This window comes from Odocoileus virginianus, chromosome 6 (genome assembly GCF_023699985.2).
Source record: "Odocoileus virginianus isolate 20LAN1187 ecotype Illinois chromosome 6, Ovbor_1.2, whole genome shotgun sequence".
Lineage (NCBI taxonomy): Eukaryota > Metazoa > Chordata > Mammalia > Artiodactyla > Cervidae > Odocoileus > Odocoileus virginianus.
The window spans coordinates 13,549,946-13,572,650 of record NC_069679.1 but is presented as its reverse complement, the minus strand read 5'-3'; the positions used below and the strand labels follow the sequence as shown (position 1 = coordinate 13,572,650).

The following is a 22,705-nucleotide window of genomic DNA, read 5'->3' as shown; positions in this document are numbered from 1 at the left end:
TCTGTTTCCCCATCCATGCCTTAAACAAGCCTGGAGTCTGAATCTTCTGAGATAAAGATGTTAGGTGACACTTCTAGGAGTGGCTGGAGCCCCATACAGTGACCAAAGGGCCTGGCTTTCTGGACAGCCAGCATCCTTACCAAGTGGGTAACTGAAGTTAGAAAAGGGGCCATGGAAACCCAGCGACTTAAGGACAGTGAGAGTAAGGAGATCCAGACACCCCTACTCTGGGCCTCAAATGTCCAGAAGGGAATTCTTCCAGTCGATCCCTGCTGCCATACAATTTAGAGAAAAAGCTTTCTACAAAGGCATTTATTTTTCCCAAAATGCACCCCCAGTTAACAAAATTTCTGAGTCCCACATTTAAATTAGAAACCCCCACATCTTTCATTCCTGGGGAAGGGAGGGATGTCAACAGGAGAACATCAGGTCCTCAGAAGTTTACTCCACTGGAGGTTGGGGACTGGCCAGAGACAAGCTAGAAACTGTCTGCCCAGCTCCGGAATAGCACCATGGTGGGGGTGGGACGGTCCCTGCCCTCAGGCTTCCTCTGCGCTGCAGCTCCTAGCTCCCCCGGGTCTGTCGGGTCTGGGCTGCCTGTCCCCGCTGTGCATGCCTGGAAAGACACTTTGGAAACCATCAGATGCTCCAGTGGGGGCGAGAGGCTCTGTCTCTCTTTCCAGGTTTCTGGGCAAGGATGCGGGGTGGGATGGGAGTGAGGTATCCAGGGAACTGTGGTCCAGAAGAGGGGTTCAGCAGGAAGCAAGGCAGGAGCCCCTCACGAGTCCCTCTTGCCTCAAGGGTTTCTTGGCTGAAGGGCGCGCTCCTTAGGGAGGGGCTTGTCTTCTCGCGCAGGGACCCCAGTACCTAACACAGTGCTGACGCCCAGAGATGCTCAGTGAACGTTACTTAAATGGATCAATGAAAGGAAAAGCAGAGGGACAGCAGCAGATCCCAAGGAGGCCCGCGCAGCCGCCCAGAGACTCAGTGTGACCAGCACTTACTTCCCGTGGGGAGGGCGGGGCTCACAGGGCACAGCCCCGGGCGCCCCGGAAGAGGAGGGGCCGGGGGAGGGCCTCACGTGTTCCAGCACGTGCACCTGGGCGTCTGCATGCCTGGGGGAGGGGCCCTGTGTTCACTTAGTGGAGGAGGGAAGAGGCTGACTTCAGGGGCAGAGCAGGAGGCGACGCCTCTAGTCTGGAGGAAATCCTAAGGCTGCAGTGGCCTCCGCTGAGGAGACAGTTACGGGCGGATGGGGAAGAAGGCTGAGAAGTGATAGGTATCTGGACCATCGGAGACAAGGCGACTGAGAGACTGTGTACCACATCTTTGGAGAAAAATGGCAGCCAGATGGTCCGTGTAGCATATCCTTTGGGGAAATACGGTGGCGGGGAGGTCTGTGCATTGCGTCCTTAAGGAATAAAGCAGCAAGATGATTTAGGTATCGTGTCACTGGAGAAATAAGGCAGCAGGATGACTTGGGGATCGTGTCCATCAGAGAAATAAGGCTGCAGGGTGGTCTGTGTATCATGTCCTTTGCAGAATGAGTAGATCCGCCAGAGTGGACGCCATCTGTTGGAGGCAGGGAAGCCCCCAGCCCAAAGCTCGCACTGAGGCTCCAGTGCAGCCAGAGGCGGGAGCCCCAGGGCAGGGGCAGCAGCTCCCTGAGCCTCGCTGTCAGACTATTTCTGGTCCATCATCTGCATTTCATGATGGGAAGGAAAAAAGAGGGGGGAGCATTAAATGCGGGAGTGGAAGTCTCGGGAGTATGCCAGAACCCCAGGGATGTGGTCACATACTCGGGTGATGGGGGTGGTATGTGTGAGGGGGCCGTTAGTCTGACTGGCAGCCCCCACACCCAGCACTGCCCTCAAGGCTCAGATACACACACAGCTGCTGGGCGTCAGACTGATCATGAGGGTGCCTGAAGAAGACTGCCCAGTCCTCACTGGCTTTTCTCAATCCCCCTGGGTCCAGCCACCTTGCACCCTTCCCTGCCCTTGGTCTGGCACACTCTTCCCTTCCCCATGCTGCCCCCCACCCCGTCTATCCCCTGATTCATCTTCTCCACTCCATACGTTCACACCCATGGCCTCACTCTCCACCATGATCTGAATGGAGAGTTTATTTCCTAACAGGGACAACAAGGCAACCTGAGAGTTACTTAAGGCTCCATAACCTCTGGCCAAAAATTAAGGTCCCCAAACTTTTGACCTTCGAAGTGGAAGCCACTCATATTTAGTGATAAGTCTGCAGCGAGAAATAGCTTACTCAAAATACACAGACTACACACAGATATATACATATATTTATAAACAAACAGACACACACAGAGGTGTAGCTTCTGGTCACTTTTAATAAAGAAGAATCTCAAACTAAAACTAACCTCCAACCAACCACTTCCTAATGTAACTGCTGATGTTATGATAATCTGACCAATAACCATCACTAACAATTATTAACCACTGACTATGTACCAGGAACGTGCCTGTCCAGCTGAAAACCCCATTTCCTAGCCTCACTTGAGTTGCAGTCACATGACTAGGTTCTGACAAATGGATATAAACAGGAGTGACAGGAGCTATTTCTAGTCAAGCCCTAGAAAAAAATGTCCCCTCTCTCTCCTCTTTCCCTCTTTGTTCTGGAGGGTTGTGGGAGCTGGAGCAGCCACCTGGACCTGGCAATGGAAGCTTTGAGTAGAAGAAGGCAGAAGCCCCATAGGAGGAAGCTGGTTCCAGGGTACCAGTGGCCTTAAGACAATCTTACTCCTGTCCCGGTTAAGCCTCTGTCATACTTGCATCCTGTTAAGAGCACTGGGGCCTTGATTTCTCCGCCTGCTGCCATTTCAACAGGGAGGAGTCGAGGCTGTTCTTCAGGGGGAGGGAGCCTTGGGGCAGCAGCAAACCCATCACCAATGACCACCCCCTAGCCTCCTACACACAAGGGCATACACACACACACACACACACACACACAGATGCACAAACACCACATGTATTTACCTTCTTTGTTTTCAGAGTGTTTCAGGGGCCGCAGGGCTGCAAAAAAGGAAGGAGTACACAGTGAAGGGGGGAACTGTGGAAAGTGGTGGTAAGGAAGAAATAAAGTCTAGAAGAAGGACTAGGAGGAGGAGGCAGGAGGGAGAAGTTGAGAGGGTGAGGGAAACATCACAGCACTGGAAAAGGGGTCTCAGCTGCTGCCCCAAGTTCCAGTTCTGCTCTGTGACTTGTCACTCCTCCCCCAGGCCTCAGTTTTCTGCATCTCTATAATGGGAACAACTCCCCGGCCCTCCTGTGAGTGAGATGTGAGAGTACCCTAAGCCTGCTGTACAAATAGGGTTAAGTGACGTGCTAAAGGAGGCTGCAGGTGTCACTAGGTAGGCCCGGGATCTTGCAGAACTGAGACTAAGCATGTCTCTAAGCTCCCCTCTTCTCCCCACTCCCTCCCTTCTACCAACTGAACAAGAAAAATGAGGCCTGATCCCAGGCTGTGTCTACACCTGCCACACCCGGACACCAAAGGCAGAGAATGAATTGGCACAGTTTACAGCAGTCTGCAGAGATTGATCTTCTGCACTTCCTTCTCCAGGGACTGGGGGTAACCCATGTCAACTGGCATCATCACAGAGGGCTCAGCAAGGACCTGCTCCCCCAGTCCCTGGGCCCCGGGGAGGGAAAGCAGCGAGGCCTCCAGTGGCCGTGGGGCACCAGGGCCTTGGTGCCCCTCTCCAGGCTCCAGGCTGGTGTCTCCACAGTGCCAGGCCCTTCACAAAGTCACATTAGAGAGGTTCAAAACAGCCCTCTGGTGCCATCAGGAAAGGCCAGGAGGCCATTTTACAAATGGGAAGCTGAAGCCCAGAAGAAAAAAGCACTGACCAAAGTTATTCAGCCTCTTACCAGAGTGGAACTGTGTCAGGCTAAAAACACAGTGCTGAGAACAGGACTGAAAACTACGGAGCCCTATGCAGGTCCCCGGCATGATATTCGGCCCTTAACGTACATGATCCCATTTAATTTAACTCACACCACCTCTGAAAGGAGCAGCTAGGCAGAAACTGAGGCCCAGAGAGGCAAAGTGACTTGCTCAAGGCCATTCGGCTTATATGAGCTGGGGCTGGAACTAAAACCCAGCCTGCCCTGCTTCCCGAGCCAGGTCCTTCAGGGTGGAGTGGCTCTGGGAGGTGGATAACGATAGACATGAGAAATGAAGCAGCCCCTGGGAGACCTGCCTCCAGGTCTGCTGCTGAGCAAAGGCCAGACTCACCTGGGCCGGGAGGCCTCAGTCCACGGGACACATTTCATTCAAACCTTCAAGTAAATGGGGCCCTTCCAGACCTTGGGGTCCCCGCCCCTGTCCCTGCATCTGTCCTCAGCCAACAGAGTCCCTCTGGGTTCAGACTTACCCGTCTTGGATCCTTCTCCATCCCCATCGTGGTCCTCAGCTCCTGGCAGAGGGAACAGAAACTTCCTCAGCCCTACTCACCTTCATCACTGACCTGCTTCTGGGAATGCAGGAGGCAGGTAAATGGGGCTGAGCAGACCTGGCCTGTGGCCGGATGAGAGGGACCCCAGGCAGGAGCCCGCCACTCACCTGGCCAAGGACGATCCACTCACTCACCCACCCACCACTCACCAGAGTCAACTTCCCTACCAAGGTCAAATCTCCTATTGGTCAATGTCAACCTACCACCTACTAATCACCAAGTCAACCCACACTGACCCCAGCAAGCAGCAGCTGCTTCAGACACTGTCCACTCTAAGGATGACACATCCTCTCATGGAGACACACACAAACCCACAAAGCAGTCACGCCTGCGTGGCTCGATTTCCACGTGCTCTCACTCACAGACACACTCGTGTGACTTATGCTGTCACAGTCACACACAGACACATCCATCCCTTTGTTACACATTCACTACTCACTCCTAGTCACACTCACACTCACCCTGCATGTCTGCACACTCACGGGCAGGCTCACACTTGTTTAAGCACGTCTACACACTCACGGGCAGGCTCACACTTGTTTAAGCACACGAGATCTGTTCAGCCTCCAGATCACACACACACACACACACACACACACACACACAATGTAGCTGCATTTGCACACACATTCATTCTGTCACTGGAAAGTGACACTCCTATTGATGTCATGGACACACCAACATACCCGGAGACACATGCACACCCCCTCTCTCACTTGCCTGCATTCTCCTCCTCGCAGCTCTGTTTGATCTTTCTCCAGCACACGAAGGCCAGGGCCACCAGCAGTACGACGAGGCAGATGGAGAGCCCCACGGTCACCCACAGGGCCTCGGGGGGGAAGGTCATGGGCTGCCCTGGGAGGGGAGATGGGGAGAATGGGGAGAGACTGTCATGCCTGACCCCCAGTGGCCCTGAGGACAAGCCCTCTGACTCCAAAGTGTGAACAGGGGGCTCCTACCCTCATGGGGCCCCCACACCATGAAGAGAGCTTACATAAGCTCCCATGCCCCTTCCCCCCACATCCACAAACCCTCCAAAGCCTGATACAGCTGGGATTGCCATGGGCAGGCCTCAACCTGGGAGGGTTGAAGAATCTGTGGTCCACGATGCTCAAGAACCTTCTACTGCTCCCTACTGACATGAAAAGAGTGCTTCAAGCTTCTCTGTAATTCCATTCTCCGTAGAGATGACTGGCTGCTCCCAGCCCCTGCACCACTGCTGTCGGTGTCCTCTACCTGAAAAGTGCTTCCTCACTCTCCACCTGGCTTATGATTCCTCCCCAGGAAGGCCCCCTTCCTCCCCCAGCCCCACCTGGGGATATTCTCCACCTTACAGATCAGGAGTTGGCAAACCACAGTCCATGGGCCAAATCTGGCCTGTGGCCTGTTTTTGTACAACCCACGAGCTAATAATAGTTTTACATTTGTAAAGGGTTACCAAAAAAGGAAAGACAGCAGCAACAGAGATGTTATGTGGCCCACAAAACCTAAAATACACATACATCCAGCCTTTGACAGAAGATGTGTACAGATTCCCGCATAAAGACGAGGGCAGACACAGAGGGCACCAGAGTACAGGTTTACCCCTGAGAAGGAGACTTGCCAGGGGAAAGTGCTGTGAAACGCTGAGGGCCCTCCTGTAGGCTATCTCGGGGCAGAGGGAAGGAGCTGAGCTGCCCTCGGCTGGGTAAGGACCCACAGCTATTCCGAATGCACTATCCTCCAGCCCAGCCCCAGGATCCACATGGGGTCCTGGGCAGAGGCCTTGGGGACAACACATCTAACAAAAACTCCTGCAGAAGATGCCATCAGAGCAGAGAGCAGTGCCTCAACCTTCGGGCAGTGGAGGCCTTAACACGGATATGGGGATTTGTGGCCAGAGTCACTTCCAACAGGCATGGCCGGTTACATTGTTGCTCTGGATATCAGCAGCAAAGGCACCCATCACCTTGGGGAACAGGAGCAAGAGAGAAAGACAGCAGCTGACACAAGAGGACAGGCCGGCCAGCCCATGAAGCACATGGAAGGGACCCCTGGGAATCCAAAGCGGGGGAAGCTCCCGCTGGAAAGCATGGAGCAGACCACAGAAACGCCCAGCAGGTGGGGCTCCTGCCCTGTCCAGCCCTGGGCTGGTGTTGGTACCTGGAGCACAGGTCTGACTTGCCTTCGTCCCACCAGCCAAGGACAGAGCGGGGCTCAGACCTGCATCCTCAGACTCCACATCCAGGACTTGCTCCACAGAGCCCCCTCCACATACAGCACATGCAACTAACCTCCAGCAGGTGCAGAGGGACCAGGCTGGAGGACTCAAAGTCTGAGTCCCAGAACGTTTTCCAAGGCACAAAGCTGCCCGAAGCGAAATACAGGCCAAGGGCTCCAAAGTAGGGCAGACCTGCTCTCGCAAAAAAGGAGGCTGGGTGGTGGGGAGGAGAGGAAATTAGGCTGAGAGGCTAAAAGTTGGATTCTGGTTCATCTGCTCACTGCAGGATGCTGGAGCCAAGGTCCACAGACCCCCATGGATGAGTGCAGTGGGGCCACAAGCCCTCAAAACTTAAATGCAAATGACTGCATTTATCATGTATCCAGTTTTCAGAGAGGTGGCTAATCCCCAAAGAGTCAGAGCCACTGTGCTAGGCTGTGGCCTTGGGAAAGTTCTCTCTTCTCTCTGGCCTTCAGCTTCCTCATCTGTGAAATGAATGCACTTTAAATGCCAGCTACTACAATTTTTAATATTTTTCTCTCAGGTGGGGAAATGTCCCCACTGAGCAGGAAAGGAGGATAGTACCAGGAAGCACATGGAAGAAACCCCTGGGGATCCCAGGGTGGGGCTCCTGCAGAAAAGCATGGAGCAGAGCCACAGAAACACCCAGGTGGAGGGGCTCCCACTATGTCCACCCCTAGGCTGGTGATGGTGCCTGCAGCACAGGTCAGGCTTGTCCTCATTCTGCCAGTCAAGGACAGAGTGGGGTTTCAGACCTGCATCTTCAGGTATACGAGTATAATTGCATACTCATGAGCCCTTTCTACACAGGGTGGTGAATAGCCAATTCGGCTCAGTGTGCAAATTATCACAAAGATCACCAACCCTTCAAGGTCCCTTCAAGTCCCACCTGTCCCTAGAGACTTCTCCTGAAACTGCAGCCCATTCTGATCACTCCCCCCTTCTCTGAAAACTTCATTCTCTGTTGATCCTGCTGTATCTAGTATTTCTGATTCTCTCCTGTGACTACATCAGACCATATGCTGATGTATCTAAAAGGTCAAGGAGACCCCATGGGACATCCAACAGCCCAGAGCAGTAACTCCCCCACAGAAAGTATAGGCCTAGGGGTCTCCAGAAAGAGGGTGAAGTCAATCTTGGGGAGGGGGTGGGCAAAGGGAATAAAGCCTTGCCAGAAGGAAAACCGTGAATGAGGAGGAGGAGGAATGAGCCTGAATTCCTAGAAGGCAAATGTGATGGACACTGGCAGAAGTGAAGGCCACGCAAGGTCCATGCAAATGGGGCACAGGAAGACAGGAGTGAGTCAGTGAAGCCTGAGGCTTGCGCAGAAACTGGTTATCAGGGGGATCAGGTCTTCTGTGGGCTGCAGGTCAGGTGGAAGTCATGGGAAAGAAATAGGAGAACCAGATAGACAGAACCTGCTGTCCTGATCCCAGAGAATGCAGGGAGGTCCCTAGGAAAGGTTAGCTGTCCCAAGGGGAGGTACAGAGGAGCCAGAATGAGATCCAAATAAGGATGAAGGCTGCCTCTCCCTGGCCTGAGTGTAGGTCTGAGCCCTCTTCACACCTCCAGGCACAAGGGGTACCCACTGAGGTGGGCACTAAAGGAAGGGAAGTGTGTCTGGGCTAGAGATTGAGGGAATTGCCAAAGGGGGCAGAGTTGATCTGGTGTTTGACCACAGGGGGGCAGCAGAGAGAGCCCAGCCATTCCAAAGGGGGTCAGTCCTGTGTGCCGCGGTTAGTTGCGACCCCAGGGACTGGAGCCTGCCAGGCACCTCTGGGGATTCTCCAGGAGGAAATACTGGAGTGGGTTGCCATGCCCTCCTCCAAGGGACCTTCTCAACCCAAGAATCAAACCCAGGTCTCCTGCATTGCAGGTGCATTCTTTACCAGTTGAGCTACCAGGGAAGTTCAAAGGCTGGCTGGGTCCAGTTTAATTCCATCAGGAGAGCTGACATCGATGGGGTGAGGAGTCTGACCACCTGGAGAGGCCCAGCTGTCTCTCAGGCGCTCAGAGTCAGATGGTGCTCAGCAACAGATGGTGACGTAGCAACACCTTCCCAGCACTTGGAGAGGTTCCCGTAGGAAAGCACTCCAGACAGAGCTATGCCTTGTGGCTTCTCCAGAACTCCCTCCTGGAACACCTCCAGATTCCAGGCAGGTATTCAGTCCCCAAGTACCATGACACTCTTAGGAGGGCAAATACTACAAATGATTCTTACTGCACAATATAGCAAGTCCCTTAAGGTCTGCTTGGGGGAGAATTTGAGACATGTGAAATGTTAAGGAAAAAAAATTTTTTTTTTAATCTTGACCACCCAAGCCTATTTGAATTCTGGCTCAGAGTCTAGATAAAAAGGGATGGTTCTTTCTAGCTTTCCCCAGCTGCTCGTCGGCCCCTACCTGTGATGGTGACCGAGCCGTGAGCGTCCTGCTGCAGCACGGGGTTGCGAACCAGGCAGCTGTAGGTACCATTAGCACCCAGCACCACTCTCAGGACGCTGTGCACGTCGAACAAGCCCTGTTCGTTGGCCATCTGCGACGTGGTCACGTTGCTGGTCAAGGGCGCACCCTGCCCATCCTGCCACAACACTTCGGCCTCGGGGTAGCCCCGGTAGCTGGAGCACGTGATGGTCACCGTGTCCCCCGGCCTCAGGTCCTTGTTGGGCTCCAGGGTCATGCTGGGTTTTGAGTAGGGAGCTGGAGGGGAGCAGAGGATAGAGGGTAAAGGTCAGGTTAAGGCAAGAGCAGCGGGACACAGTGGAGGGAAAGAGCGCCTGGGGCTGTGAAGACAAGCCTTGGCACTGGGGCAGTGCAGGAAGTGTGAGGGGTGTGCCAGGGGGAGGGCGCCCCTTTCGCGGCTCTCACCTGCCACCTGCAGGCTGACCGCGGCGCTGCCGAAGTCCCGGATGCTCACGAAGCAGGTGAAGCTGCCCTCATCAGCCACGCGCACGCGCTGTAGCCTCAGGGACGCGTTGCCCTGAGCCAGCAGGTCTGGGAAGAGCGCCGTGCGGTTGGCATAGGCGCTGCCCTGGTCGCGGCCCTCGGCGAAGCTGTGCACCAGCTGTTTGGTGTCTGTCAGCTGCCAGATGAGGTTGAGCTGTGCCAGGCTGAAGCCGGGCTCGGTCGAGAAGGAACAGAGCAGGGTGGCGTCGGTGCCCACGAGGGCCACCACGGGCTCTTCCGGAACCTGGACTTCCACCGCACCTGAGGGCGAGGTTGAAGCGGCAGGGCAGTGAGGAGGGGTGGGGACACTCGGCTACCACCGGACTGCCTCCCATATCTCCTCCATCGACCCCCAGGTCCCATGCCATCTTCCCATTTTCTCCCCAGACCTAAAAACAGATGGAGTCTCAACACTTCCAGACATCTCCCTAATCTTCTGACAAGAATCACAGCAACTTGGCCTTGGCCTGACGAGGTCCATCTCCCCGGGGGACCTGGCCTAGGGCAGCCTGCAACCCTAGCAAAACTCCCCTCTCCGCCAGGACCCATTTCCCTCTCCTATCCTCCGACTCTCTTCTGAGATCTGAATGCTTCTCCTCTCTTTCCACAGGTTTCCAGAGCCCTGGAGTCAGGAGACCCAGAGAGCTGAGACGACCTGTGATCATCACGCTCACCTACTCCTGCCACGGTAAGCTTTCCCTCTATGCAACCTATGTATGTTTTCTGTTATTATTATTGGGCGTCTCTCTGTTCTTGGAGACTAAAGGTAAGGAGCTAGATTCAGATACCATGACCAGTGGAGATTGGACCAACTCCCCGCCCCTGCCCCCCACCGCAAGGGACATTTAAGAAAAGAAAAGAAAAACCTGTGGGGTTTCTATGAGGCGTGACGGTGACCGAGCCGCGAGCGTCCTGCTGCAGCACGGGGTTCCGAACCAGGCAGCTGTAGGTACCATTAGCGCCCAGCACCACTCTCAGGACGCTGTGCACGTCGAACAAGCCCTGTTCGCTGGCCATCTGCGACGTGGTCACGTTGTCGGTCAACAGCACGCCCTGCCCATCCTGCCACAGCACTTCGGCCTTGGGGTAGCCCCGGTAGCTAGAGCACGTGATGGTCACCGTGTCCCCCGGCCTCAGGTCCTTGTTGGGCTCCAGGGTCATGCTGGGTTTTGAGTAGGGAGCTGGAGGGGAGCAGAGGGTAGAGGGCAAAGGTCAGGTTAAGGCAAGAGCAGCGGGACACAGTGGGGATTAAGAGCGCCTGGGGCTGTGAAGACAAGCCTCAGCACTGGGGCAGTGGGTAAAGGGCTGCGGGAAGTGTGAGGGGTGTGCCAGGGGGAGGGCGCCCCCTTTCGCGGCTCTCACCTGCCACCTGCAGGCTGACCGCGGCGCTGCCGAAGTCCCGGATGCTCACGAAGCAGGTGAAGCTGCCCTCATCAGCCACGCGCACGCGCTGTAGCCTCAGGGACGCGTTGCCCTGAGCCAGCAGGTCTGGGAAGAGCGCTGTGCGGTTGGCATAGGCGCTGCCCTGGTCGCGGCCCTCGGCGAAGCTGTGCACCAGCTGTTTGGTGTCTGTCAGCTGCCAGATGAGGTTGAGCTGTGCCAGGCTGAAGTCGGGCTCGGTCGAGAAGGAACAGCGCAGGGTGGTGTCGGTGCCCACGAGGGCCACCACGGGATCTTCCGGAACCTGGACTTCCACTGCGGCCCCTGAGGGTGGGACGGTGAGAACAGGGTGGGACACTCAGGACCTCCCCAGTTCCCCTCCCCTTCCGAGTTAACTTCAGGCCCGGTCCACTCCTTTTTTAAGGGCTGAGGATAGTTTACTGTGATTCTAGTTCAACCAACATGAATATAGTAAGTACATGCTATGCCAAGGGTAAGCGTTAGGAATGCCACAGAGAACAACACCAAGGTCACACCTCTGAAGAGCTTAAATTTTAGTGGGAGAGAGAGACAAACTAGCACACAAATTCTTGGTAGCATGTGACTAGGAGTTTAAGGAAGAAAGAAGCCAATGGATAGAAAGTAAAGATGCAGTTTTAAAAAAATCTGGCAGGTGCATGACACCTGTCTGTGCTGGCTGCATTTCCCAAGTATACACTATCTTTATAAATTGTGAAAAGAAAATCTAAACAATAATATGCACCCAAATGTTATTATTAGTGGTTTTCTCTGGATGAGAAAGAATCACAAGTGCTTTTTCTTTTCCTCAACAAACATGATTAGTTTTTATGCAAGAAAGAAAGATTACCCATGCATTTAAATATGGTGGTGAACCACATTCTCCATAAAGAGATATTAAGCCGAGATTGAAAGGGAATGAAAAAAGAGTCTGACATAGTCAGAGAAAAGCCCCCTAGGGCAGGTTGCCCTGTTCCCACCCCTGCCCTCTCTCCTGTGGGTTTACCCCGCAGCCTCCCACCCAGTCACCTCTGCCTCCAGTCTAGCTCTTCTTTTAGAGCCCTGGGACGTTAGGTAGGGGTTCCTGACAGCTTTTCTTTTGCTGATATGTGCCCCCTAGCCTGGCACTGCCATTCTTGGGCAATGCTTACGTTAAGTGTGTGCTCTGGGCACCAGCAAAGCAGGCACACTCAGGAAGAGTGAAGACCAGTCTTGAAACAAAGCTAGCTGAATACAGCACTCATTAAAGTTTTCTCACATTTTGAAAAATAGCATTTTATAGTTAGTATTTTCATTGTTAATTACATACAGGGAGGTGGTATCATTGTCTTTGGGCTTCCCTGGTGGCTCAGAGAGTAAAGAATCTGCCTGCAATGCAGGAGACCCAGGTTCGATCCCTGGGTCAGGAAGATCCCCTGGAGGAGGAAAGGCAACCTACTCCAGTATTCTTGCCGGGAGAAATTCCATGGACAGAGGCGCCTGACGGGCTACAGTCCATGGGGTCGCAGAGAGCTGGACACAGCTGAGCAAGTAACACTCCCCCCCCCCCCACACACACACCCCCATCATCATCTTTGCAGTGTGTGGTCATCTCTAAAGGCCTTAAGCTGTCACTGGATCTCCTTCCAGGCTGCCAGGCACCACAGGCCAGCTCTCCAGTTGGAGACCAACAGGGTGCCCCTTGTATGGGGGCACATAGGGGATGAAATCTGAGGAGTCACCCAAAGCCCTTTCTCTAGAGAAATCAAAGTACCGCTGGGTAAAGCGGTGCTTCCTTCTTTTGACCACCAGATGGCACCAGACACTCAGCTTTGTCTTCCCCCTTGGAGGAGGCCATCTCCCTCTGAGCAGATTAGGATTTGAAATATGATGGTGTTGTCATTAAAGTAGGTGCCATTATTGAAAGCCAACTCTGTGCCAAGAACTGTGTGGGAAGACTTATATCCTTTATTCAACATGGTTATTGAGCACCTGCTATGTGGCTGGCATTAATCCTGGCCCCGGGGATACATTCTGCTCTTTGAGCAGAGCAGGCAATAAGCAAGTAAACATATAATATGTCAGGTGGAGATTAGTGTTGGGAAGAAGCATAAAGTAAGGTCAGGGAAAGGGAGGGAAGAGATGTTATTCTATACACAGTAGCCAGGAAAGCCTGGGCAAGGTGACATTTGAGCAATGGCTTGAATGAAATATGAGATCGAGTCATGCAGATGGGTGGGGGCAGAAAGTTTTAGGCAGACGGGACAGTATGTGCAAAGGCCCTCGGGAGGAAGCACACGTGTGTTTAAGAAACAGCCTTATCACATTTAGTGCTCACGTTACCATTTTACAGATGAGAAAACAGAGGCTAAGAAATGTAAAGTGAGGTGGATCCCAAGGTAGGAATGAGGTGGACAGGGCACAGAGGAGATTCGGAGGCAGTTAGCCAAAACCGTCCCGGCCCTGCCAGACAGAGAGGCCTGGTGGGCACCTCGAGGCCCCAAACTGCCCCCCTCACCTGTGAGGCAGAACCACAGCACTCCCAGGGCGGGGGCCACACTCACACCCGTGCTGCCCGGTCCACACAGCATCTTCCCGTGAGGCAGCTGACAGCTGGGCTCTCCGTGATGGAAGGCTGCCCCTGCCTGTGAGGAAGAGGAAGTGAGGCTTCTGTCTCAGAAGGTCCTTACCAAGCCCTCTCTCTCACCTCATCTCCCCTGGACCAGCCTGGTGGAAGGCTGCAACAGCCCACTGGGAGGTTCTCCTTCCCACACCCTACAGGGCTCCCCACTGAGGGATATTGTGAGAGATGCTGGCAGGAGGGAATTGAGTCCCTGGGGAGGCTGGATCAGGGGAGGCAGGGCCGCAGGCAGTTAGGATCCACCCCTTCTCAGATACTGATATGCAAACAAAAGATAGGAGAGGCAGGCCAAGAATAGTCAAGCCTGGCCTGCTCAGGGCAATGCAGGTATGTACACAGATCAGTTTGGCTCAGCTGGTAGAGGAGAATAAGACTTAGAGATTGGCTAAGACATTATTTTGCTGACAAAGGTCCATATAGTCAAAGCTCTGGTTTTTCTAGTAGTCATGTATGGATGTGAGAGTTGGACCATAAAGAAGGCTGAGCACCGAAGAATTGATGTGTTTGAATTGTGGTGCTGGAGAAGACTCTTGAGAGTCCCTTGGACTGCAAGGAGATCAAACTAGTCAATCCTAAAGGAAATCAGTCCTGAATATTCATCAGAAGAGCTGATGCTGAAGCTCCAATACTTTGGCCACCTGATGCTAAGAGCTGACTCATTGGAAAAGACCCTGACGCTGGGAAAGACTGAGGGCGGGAGGAGAAGGGGACGACAGAGGATGAGATGGTTGGACGGCATCACTGACTCGATGGACATGAGTTTGAGCAAACTCCAGGAGATAGTGAAGGACAAGAAAGCCTGGCATGCTATAGTCCATGGGGTCGCAAAGAGTTAGGACACAACTTAGCGGCTGAACAACATAACAAGAGGTCAGAAGCTTATCCTAAAGGCAGCTGGGAGCCACTGAAGGTTCTGGAATAAAAGAAAGGATATGGTCAGAGCTGTGTTTCATAAAGATTACACTGACAGCATCTGCAGGATAAATGAGAAGAGTTGGATAGATGGGACAAAGCAGGTCTGGGGAAAGTGTCAGCATGGAGGGCAGGGGAGAGAGGGAGGAAGCAGCCAGGGTGGCCATGGTTTGAGCCTAGGGACCAGGTAGAGCATTTGTGGAGGCAGAGAGCAGGGAAGGGTTTAGGGTAGGGTGCGTGCAGCGAAAGGTGTTTGTGCAGGAACTTCTGGGCGAGACTTCTGAAGGCGGCCCGGTGAAGGAGCGTGGGGCTCAAGGGAAAGGACATGGGCTAGTTTAACATGCATATACTGAGCAGAAGTGGCCTGTTCTGAGACTGATCCCCGCCCCGAGACTGGAATCAGGATTGAGTGGGGGTATTTCTGCGACCTCCCAGGTCCAGCCCTGCTCCCAGTCCCTGGCTTCCTCCCACCCCACCCCCAATGCTGTCTGCCTTTTCCCCAGGTCTCACAGCTGCTGCCTGATTGTCACATCCTGACCAAGCCATGTGTCACCAGGGTCAAGTCATGCTATTGACAAAAATAGGAAAGGTTTTACATTCCTCAGACCACCCAGGGAGCCAGGCTGCCTGACTTGGTCCTATTTTGCAAGAGGAAAAAAAATTAAAGCCCAGATAAGTGAGGGGACTTCATATTTTTCACAAAGTTGGGAAGGGTTTGCATTCTCCACCCCTGCCACGCCTCTCTGCCCTTCCAGGGAGCGAATGGCATCAATAGTTGAGTCGGCATCAATTTTAGTCGCAGGCACCCAGTCTCAACCCTCCCAATCCCAGCCAAGCACTGCCTGCCTCCCCCCTCCCCCACACCCAGCAGCTGAGCTGAGGGAGTCCCCTTGGCCAAGCCGGGTGCATCCTGCCCCCCCCCCCCCCCCCACCACCACCTCCCAGCTGTCCACAGTGGGGAAGCCCTGAGCAGCCACTTCCCTCCCAGACAGTTCCGGTCCAAACCTGGCGACCTCAAAGCCTTGCCGCCTGCTGAGTCAGCAGCCTCCAAGGTCCATGCATAAAGGCACCCTTGGCAGGCACCACATCCTGCCTACAAGGGCCACCACAGACCGAAGGGAAATACTGGCAGGCAGTGGCCGGCCATGCCTGACTGTCTGCTGAAGGAATCACAGAGACTAAGGATTAAGGAGCTCTCATTTACCCCAAGACAGACCAAGGCCTGTCCTTCCTGGGTCTCCCTCCCTCTTCCCACTGCTGCCCATGCCTACCATCTCCCATCCTGACCTGGGCGGCCAGTGCTCCTGTGATCCTCCCGTGACCCTCCACTCCGCCCCTGCCCATCCCACACTCTGCGTCTCCTCTTAGGACCTGACGCAGGGATCTGCTCATATCCTTCCTCTACAAGGCCTTCACATGATTCTCCATTTACCACGGGAATAAATGCACACCACTCTGCCTGGCTCTTAAGCCTTTTCTGATGACTGTCTCCATTCATCAAGCTAATTCCTGCTGCTTCTGCTGGGTTTACTTGCCAGGGTTGCTTGGACTGGCTGCCACCTTCTTGAACGTGGGGAGGTCTCCCAATCTAATCAGCTTGCCCAAGGGCCGAGCTGTGCTTCCCTCCTGAGGGAAGGTGAGGATTTCCAGGGGTTAGGGGGAGTGGTCAATCAGTTCAGTCTCTCAGTCATGTCCGACTCTTTGTGACTCCGTGGACTATAGCACACCAGGCTTCCCTGTCGCATCGAGTCAGTGATGCCATCCAACCATCTCATCCTTTGTCCTCCCCTTCTCCTCCTGCCTTCAATCTTTCCAGGGGTTGGATTTGCTCCCTACAACTCCTTTGCTAGACTCTCGACTCAGGGAAGTTCCTGTCTCATGCATTCCCTGGGGAGAAGCCTTGACAGCCCAGAACCAAGGACAGGGAGAGGCTCCCTCCCCAATAGCTGGGCTCCTAGAGCTGAGGGCAGGAGGGGGGGAACACATCTCAGAGAGGGTATTGCTAGGCAACAGAAGCATGACCTGTGACCACTGGGACAGACCGGCTGCCCAGCACACAGCAGGTCATGGAGATGCACAGGCCTCAGGCTGCATTCACACCGCCCTGCCCACCTTTTCTACAAAGGGGAATTCTCACCCAAAGGCAGGATGCCCTGGAGTCAGCATGTGCCACCCCTCCCGATGAGTCACCAGTCGGTTTTCCCTCCTCCTCTTCCTCCACCCTCATCGAGCCTGTCCCAGCCAAATGTGGGAATTCCAAGGAGCCCTGGCAGGAAAACCACAGGGTGGCTTTCTCAGAGAAGCAGGAGGAAGGGGCCCAGGCCACCTGAGGCATCCAACCCCAGCAGAGGTGGAGCCACAAGGAACCTCCCCAGAGTGACCTCCAAAAATCAAGGGCTGATGTGGGCTCTATACCACGATGCCCTGGCTCTGGGGACGGCTGAGGGGAACTCCTTGCCCCTACCATGACCACCGGCAGCGCCCCATTTTCTCTTAACCCTCCTGCCTCTCCCCAACCCCTGCAGGGGCTGCTTGGACAACACCTCCCCCAGAAGGCAAGAAGGATCAAGTCACAGAACTAGTGTCAATCTTTGCTAACCAGCACTGGATAGAAGAATAGCTTCTGAAAACAGCAGTTAAGTCCCTGGAGCCAGCTCTGCCTGAAGCAAGCTGCCTACCTAGACTGCCCAGACACTTGAGCCAATCTTTTTTTTTTTTTTCCTCAAGCTAGTTTGAGCTAAATTTCTCTTACCTGCAACTGAAGGTTGTTCTTGTCATTGTTTAGTCACTAAGCCATGTCCAACTCTTTGTGACCCTACATACTATAGCCCGCCAGGCTCCTCTGTCCATGGGATTCTCCAGTCAAGAATACTAGTGTGGGTGCCCATTTCCTTCTCCAGGGGAACTTCCCAACCCAGGGATCAACCCTGTATCTTCTGCTTGGCAGGCAGATTCTTTACCACTGAGCCACCTGGGAAGCCCTCCTTGAATATATATTCCTGTATTTAGTTATTCACTGAACTATTCATCGAGTGCCTGGTAGGCAGGCACTGGGGACAGAGAGAGGACCAAGCTGTGTCTGTCCTCAAGGAGCCTGAGTTCCAATGCATAGAAATCACTGCAGTTCAGTACAGAGTACTATTTAAGATAATTGAGAGCTATTTGGAGGCACATGCTAACCCTAAGGGTGAGTCCTGACAATCGATGAGCAGCTCCCCAGGTAATTCAGTTCAGTCGCTCAGTCGTGTCCGACTCTTTGCGACCCCATGGACTGCAGTACGCCAGGCCTCCTTGTCCATCACCAACTCCCGGACTTTACTCAGACTCCTGTCCATTGAGTCAGTGATGTCATCCAACCATCGCATCATCCCCTACTCTTCCCACCTTCAATCTTTCCCAGCATCAGGGTCTCTTCAAATGAGTCAGCTCTTCGCATCAGGGGCCAAAGTATTGGAGTTTCAGCTTCAACATAAGTCCTTCAAATGAATGTTTAGGACTGATTTCCTTTAGGATGGGCTGGTTGGATCTCCTTGCAGTCCAAGGGACTCTCAAGAGTCTTCTCCAACACCTCAGTTTAAAAGCATCAATTCTTCAGCGCTCAGCTTTCTTTATAGTCCAACTCTAACATCCATACATGACTACTGGAAATTCCATAGCTTTGACTAGATGGACCTTTGTTGGCAAAGTAATGTCTCTGCTTTTTAATATGCTATCTAGGTTGGTCAAAACTTTTCTTCCAAGCAGCAAGCATCTTTTAATTTCATGGCTGCAGTCACCATCTGTGGTGATTTCAGAGCCCAAAAAAATAAAGTCTGCCACTGTTTCCACTGTTTCTCCAGCTATTTGCCATGAAGTGATGGGACTGGATGCTATGATCTTTGTTTTCGGAATGTTGAGCCTTAAGCCAACTTTTTCACTCTTCTCTTTCACTTTCATCAAGACGCTCTTTAGTTCTTCACTTTCTGCCATAAGGGTGGTATCATCTTCATATCTGAGGTTATTGATATTTCTCCCGGCAATCTTGATTCCAGCTTGTGCTTCATCCAGCCCAGCGTTTCTCATGATGTACTCTGCATATAAGGTAAATAAGCAGGGTGACAATATACAGCCTTGACGTACTCCTTTCCCTATTTGGAACCAGTCTGTTGTTCCATGTCCAGTTCTAACTGTTGCTTCCTGACCTGCATACAGGTTTCTCAAGAGGCAGGTCAGATGGTCTGGTATTCCCATCTCTTTCAGAATCTTCCAGAGTTTATTGTGAACCACACAGTCAAAGGCTTTGGCATAGTTAATAAAGCAGAAATAGATGTTTTTCTGGAACTGTCTTGCTTTTTCAATGATCCAACAGATGTTGGCAATTTTATCTCTGGTTCCTATGCCTTTTCTAAATCCAGCTTGAACATCTGCAAGTTCATGGTTCACATACTGTTGAAGCCTGGCTTGAAGAATTTTGAGCATTACTTTACTAGACTGCAATTGTGCGGTAGTTTGAGCATTCTTTGGCATTGCCTTTCTTAGGGATTGGAATGAAAACTGACCTTTTCCAGTCCTGTGGCCATTGCTGAGTTTTCCAAATTTGCTGGCATACTGACTGCAGCACTTTCACAGCATCATCTTTTAGGATTTGAAATAGCTCAACTGGAATTCCATCACCTCCACTACCTTTGTTCATAGTGATGCTTCCTAAGGCCCACTTGACTTCACATTCCAGGATATCTGGTTCTAGGTGAGTGATCACACCATTGTGATTATCTGGGTCGTGAAGATCTTTTTAGTATAGTTCTTCTGTGTATTCTTGCCACCTCTTCTTAATATCTTCTGCTTCTGTTAGGTCCATACCATTTCTGTCCTTTATTGAGCCCATCTTTGCATGGAATGTTCCCTTGGTATCTCTAATTTTCCTGAAGAGATCTCTAGTCTTTCCCATTCTATTGTTGTCCTCTATTCCTTTGCACTGATCACTGAGGAAGGCTTTCTTTTCTTTCCTTGCTATCCTTTGGAACTCTGCATTCAAATGGGTATATCTTTCCTTTTCTCCTTTGCTTTTTGCTTCTCTTCTTTTCACAGCTATTTGTAAGGCCTCCTCAGACAGCCATTTTGCTTTTTTGCATTTCTTTTTCTTGGGGATGGTATTACTTCCTGTCTCCTGTACAGTGTCATGAACCTCTGTCCATATTTCACCAGGCACTCTGTCTATCAAATCTAGTCCCTTAAATCTATTTCCCACTTTTACTGCATAATCGTTAGGGATTTTATTTAGGTCATACCTGAATGGTCTAGTGGTTTTCCCTACTTTCTTTAAGTCCGAATTTGGCCTGTCCTAGCCTGTCCCCAGGTAGACAGGCTAGCAAAGGTGGTCTCTCCCTAGCCCCAAGAGTCCTGGCCTCCTGGCACTGCTTTTCTGCCTCTCAGACGATCTCTTTGAAATAGTAAATAGTGAGCCCAAAGTTTGGTTCTAGTCCCAGTCCTGGCACTTTGCTGGGCAATCTTGATAGGTGACTTCCCCTCCCTGAGATCAGTGTTGCCATCTATGAAAGAAGGGCTTTGAAAAAAGGTGAAAGTCACTTAGTCATGTCCAACTCTTTGGGACCCCATGGACTGTAGCCCACCAGGTTCCTCTGTCCATGGAATTTTCCAGGCAAGAATAGTAGAGTGTGTTGCCATTCCCTTCTCCAGGGGATCTTCCTGACCCAGGGATCAAATCTGGGTATCCTGCATTGCAGGCAGTTTCTTTACAGTCTAAGCCACCAGGGAAGCCTGAAAAAAGAGCTTTACTGGGTGCTGATGGAACTTCATTAGTATGTTAAGCCTTCATGTACTATATCCTTAAGGTCTAGCCAGTTAGCTGCCATGTAGGTCACATTGAAACGTTTAAGATGACTATGGCAGAAACCACTAGTGTTCCCCTTACATCTAGTTTCCTCCTTTTCTGTAGAATATTAATATTTTGTTAGGCACAGGGCCATTTAGCTAAAGACTACAGATACCAGCCTGCCTTGCAGCAGGGAATGGCCATGTGACCATTTTCTGGCCAATAGGATGTAGGAGGAACTGATGTATACAACTTCTGGGTCATGCCTTTAAATAGGAGCATGCCCTCTCTCTTCTCCCCCTTCCCACTGCCTAGAACACAGATGTGGTGAGCCATCGAGGACCATGCTGCCAAAGGCAACACCCTGGGGACTGCAGAGCAGCAAGACAGAAGGCCCCTGGGGGGCTGCAGCGTCAGCCCTGGACATACCCGGACTGTCCCATGGGTGAGAATAAGCATCTCTTCTAGCGTCACTGTTATTTCAGGTCTTTCTCACAGCATCCAAAGTGACTAATTTAGGGACCCATCCCTTCCTTCCTTTCCCGCCTTCTCGTCTCCCTCTTCCCACCCCATGAAAATTGCTACTGCTCAGAACAGCAAAAGGAAACCACATCTAAGATAGGTATTTCAAAATGTGAACTGAACACTATCTCATTAGGTTCACTTAATGATACCTGGACCTAGCTTAGGAGCTATTTCAAGGGTAGTCATGACTTGTCTTGGGGACTGTATGTATGGGTGGGGTTGAAAGAGCCAAAGATGTACAGAAGGTTTCAACCAATGAGCGTGTGTGTCACACATAGAAGATGGAGAGACCTGGAAATGATGGGGGGGAAGAATTCCAACTGGGCTTGAGCCATGGATGGATCATCCATGAGAAAATGTGTGATAGATTTCTAGATACACAGAACTGGAGCTCAGAGCAGGATGAGGGAGCTACTCTTGGAAGCCAAAGTTGGGATCACTGAGTAGATCATGCAATGAGAAGAGGCCCCCCGAACAAATTCTGAAGAAGCTGCAGAAGTTAAGAACAGAACAGGGAAGCTTTATCTGGCCATTCCTACAACTTCCACTGCCCCCCCGGAGATGGGTACCCACTATCTCCCAAAGAAGTGCACCACCTTTTGGGCAGCTCTCACTGATGTAAAGCTCTACCTTTTATTGAGATAAAATCTGTCAGCCCATATAATTCCTCATTTGACCCCTTGGACCACAGAGAACATGTCCGCCCCCTCCCTTATAACAGCCCTGCAAGTCTTGGATCTTCCTCTCCCTGGTAGAGGTCATATTGGGCAGCCAGCCACTTTTTTCACTAAAATAGCCCAAAATAATAGACTGTCAAATCTGTGACCAATGACCAGAGTCATTTGCTCACATTGCTATGGGTCCATGTCTCTGCCATCCTCTTCTAAAAGATTCCAGGGGAGATTTATAGGATGTTTCATTTATTACTATTATATTTCATCCAGTTAAGCTAAGTCTATCACTCCAAGTGCCATGATCTTTTTTTTTTAATTATGGCAAAATACACATAACATGAAGTTTACCATTTTGCCTTTGTTTTTTTTTTTTTTTTTTTTGCCGCACCCCTCAACTCATAGGATTAGTTCCCCGACCAGGGATTGAACCTGGGACCTTAGCAGTGAAAGCACATAGTCCTAACCACTGGACCTACAGAGAATTCCCATTTTAATAATTTTTAAGTGTACAATTTGGTGGCATTAAGTGCAGACACAGTGTTTTGTAACCATGCCATGATCTTTTGAATTACTGTTTTGACAGTACCTGGTGCATAGGAGTGCTCAATAATTTTTTGGTGGATGAAGAAAAGAACAAATGGATGTTACCTAAAAAGGTTTCCCTCTTCTCCTTACTTTATTTCTTGTGTCATCAAGGTCCTCTAGGAGAGGACAGAATCAGGAGAGCCCTATAGCACTAGGGTCTGTCCCTGAATGTCTGTCCCACTATTCAAGGTTCTGGGATCCCAAGTCTTCCTACTTGTGCTGCCACTCAGCCAGCTGCCCATTTATCTCATCCCCAAAGTACCACTGCTTCTGGTGGGGGACCAATCACATGGAGAAAAACCAGAAAAGAAAAAAAGGTTCAATTGAAGAAGGTGGACTCTTCCTCAAGTGCTCAATTGATTATTAGTTCCAGGGTTTTGTCAAGATTAAGTCACCAACCTGTTCTTTCTGTAATCTACTTTATTCCCCATAAAACTGGTTATTTGCCCATCTTAGGTCTTTGAGCAGTCATTTATCCATTATACAACAAACAGATGCAGGTTTATAGCACGTATTATGGGAATGGGGGG

General features: G+C 51.8%; 1 protein-coding gene across 2 annotated transcripts in view; it reads right to left on the bottom strand.

The window, feature by feature from the left end:
- Window positions 1-297: 297 nt before the first annotated feature.
- The window catches only part of CD276 (CD276 molecule), an 86,649-nt gene continuing 64,241 nt past the window's right edge, over window positions 298-22,705 (bottom strand). For both annotated transcript variants that reach the window (XM_070468809.1, XM_070468810.1), the window contains exons 2-10: window positions 13,545-13,671; window positions 11,012-11,353; window positions 10,516-10,830; window positions 9,572-9,910; window positions 9,107-9,403; window positions 5,204-5,338; window positions 4,403-4,444; window positions 3,003-3,038; window positions 298-1,700 (exon numbers count right to left, since the gene is read on the bottom strand). In XM_070468809.1, the coding sequence (XP_070324910.1) occupies window positions 1,678-1,700; window positions 3,003-3,038; window positions 4,403-4,444; window positions 5,204-5,338; window positions 9,107-9,403; window positions 9,572-9,910; window positions 10,516-10,830; window positions 11,012-11,353; window positions 13,545-13,671 (1,656 nt within the window). In that variant the 3' untranslated portion in view covers window positions 298-1,677. The remainder of the gene's footprint in view (window positions 1,701-3,002; window positions 3,039-4,402; window positions 4,445-5,203; window positions 5,339-9,106; window positions 9,404-9,571; window positions 9,911-10,515; window positions 10,831-11,011; window positions 11,354-13,544; window positions 13,672-22,705) is intronic.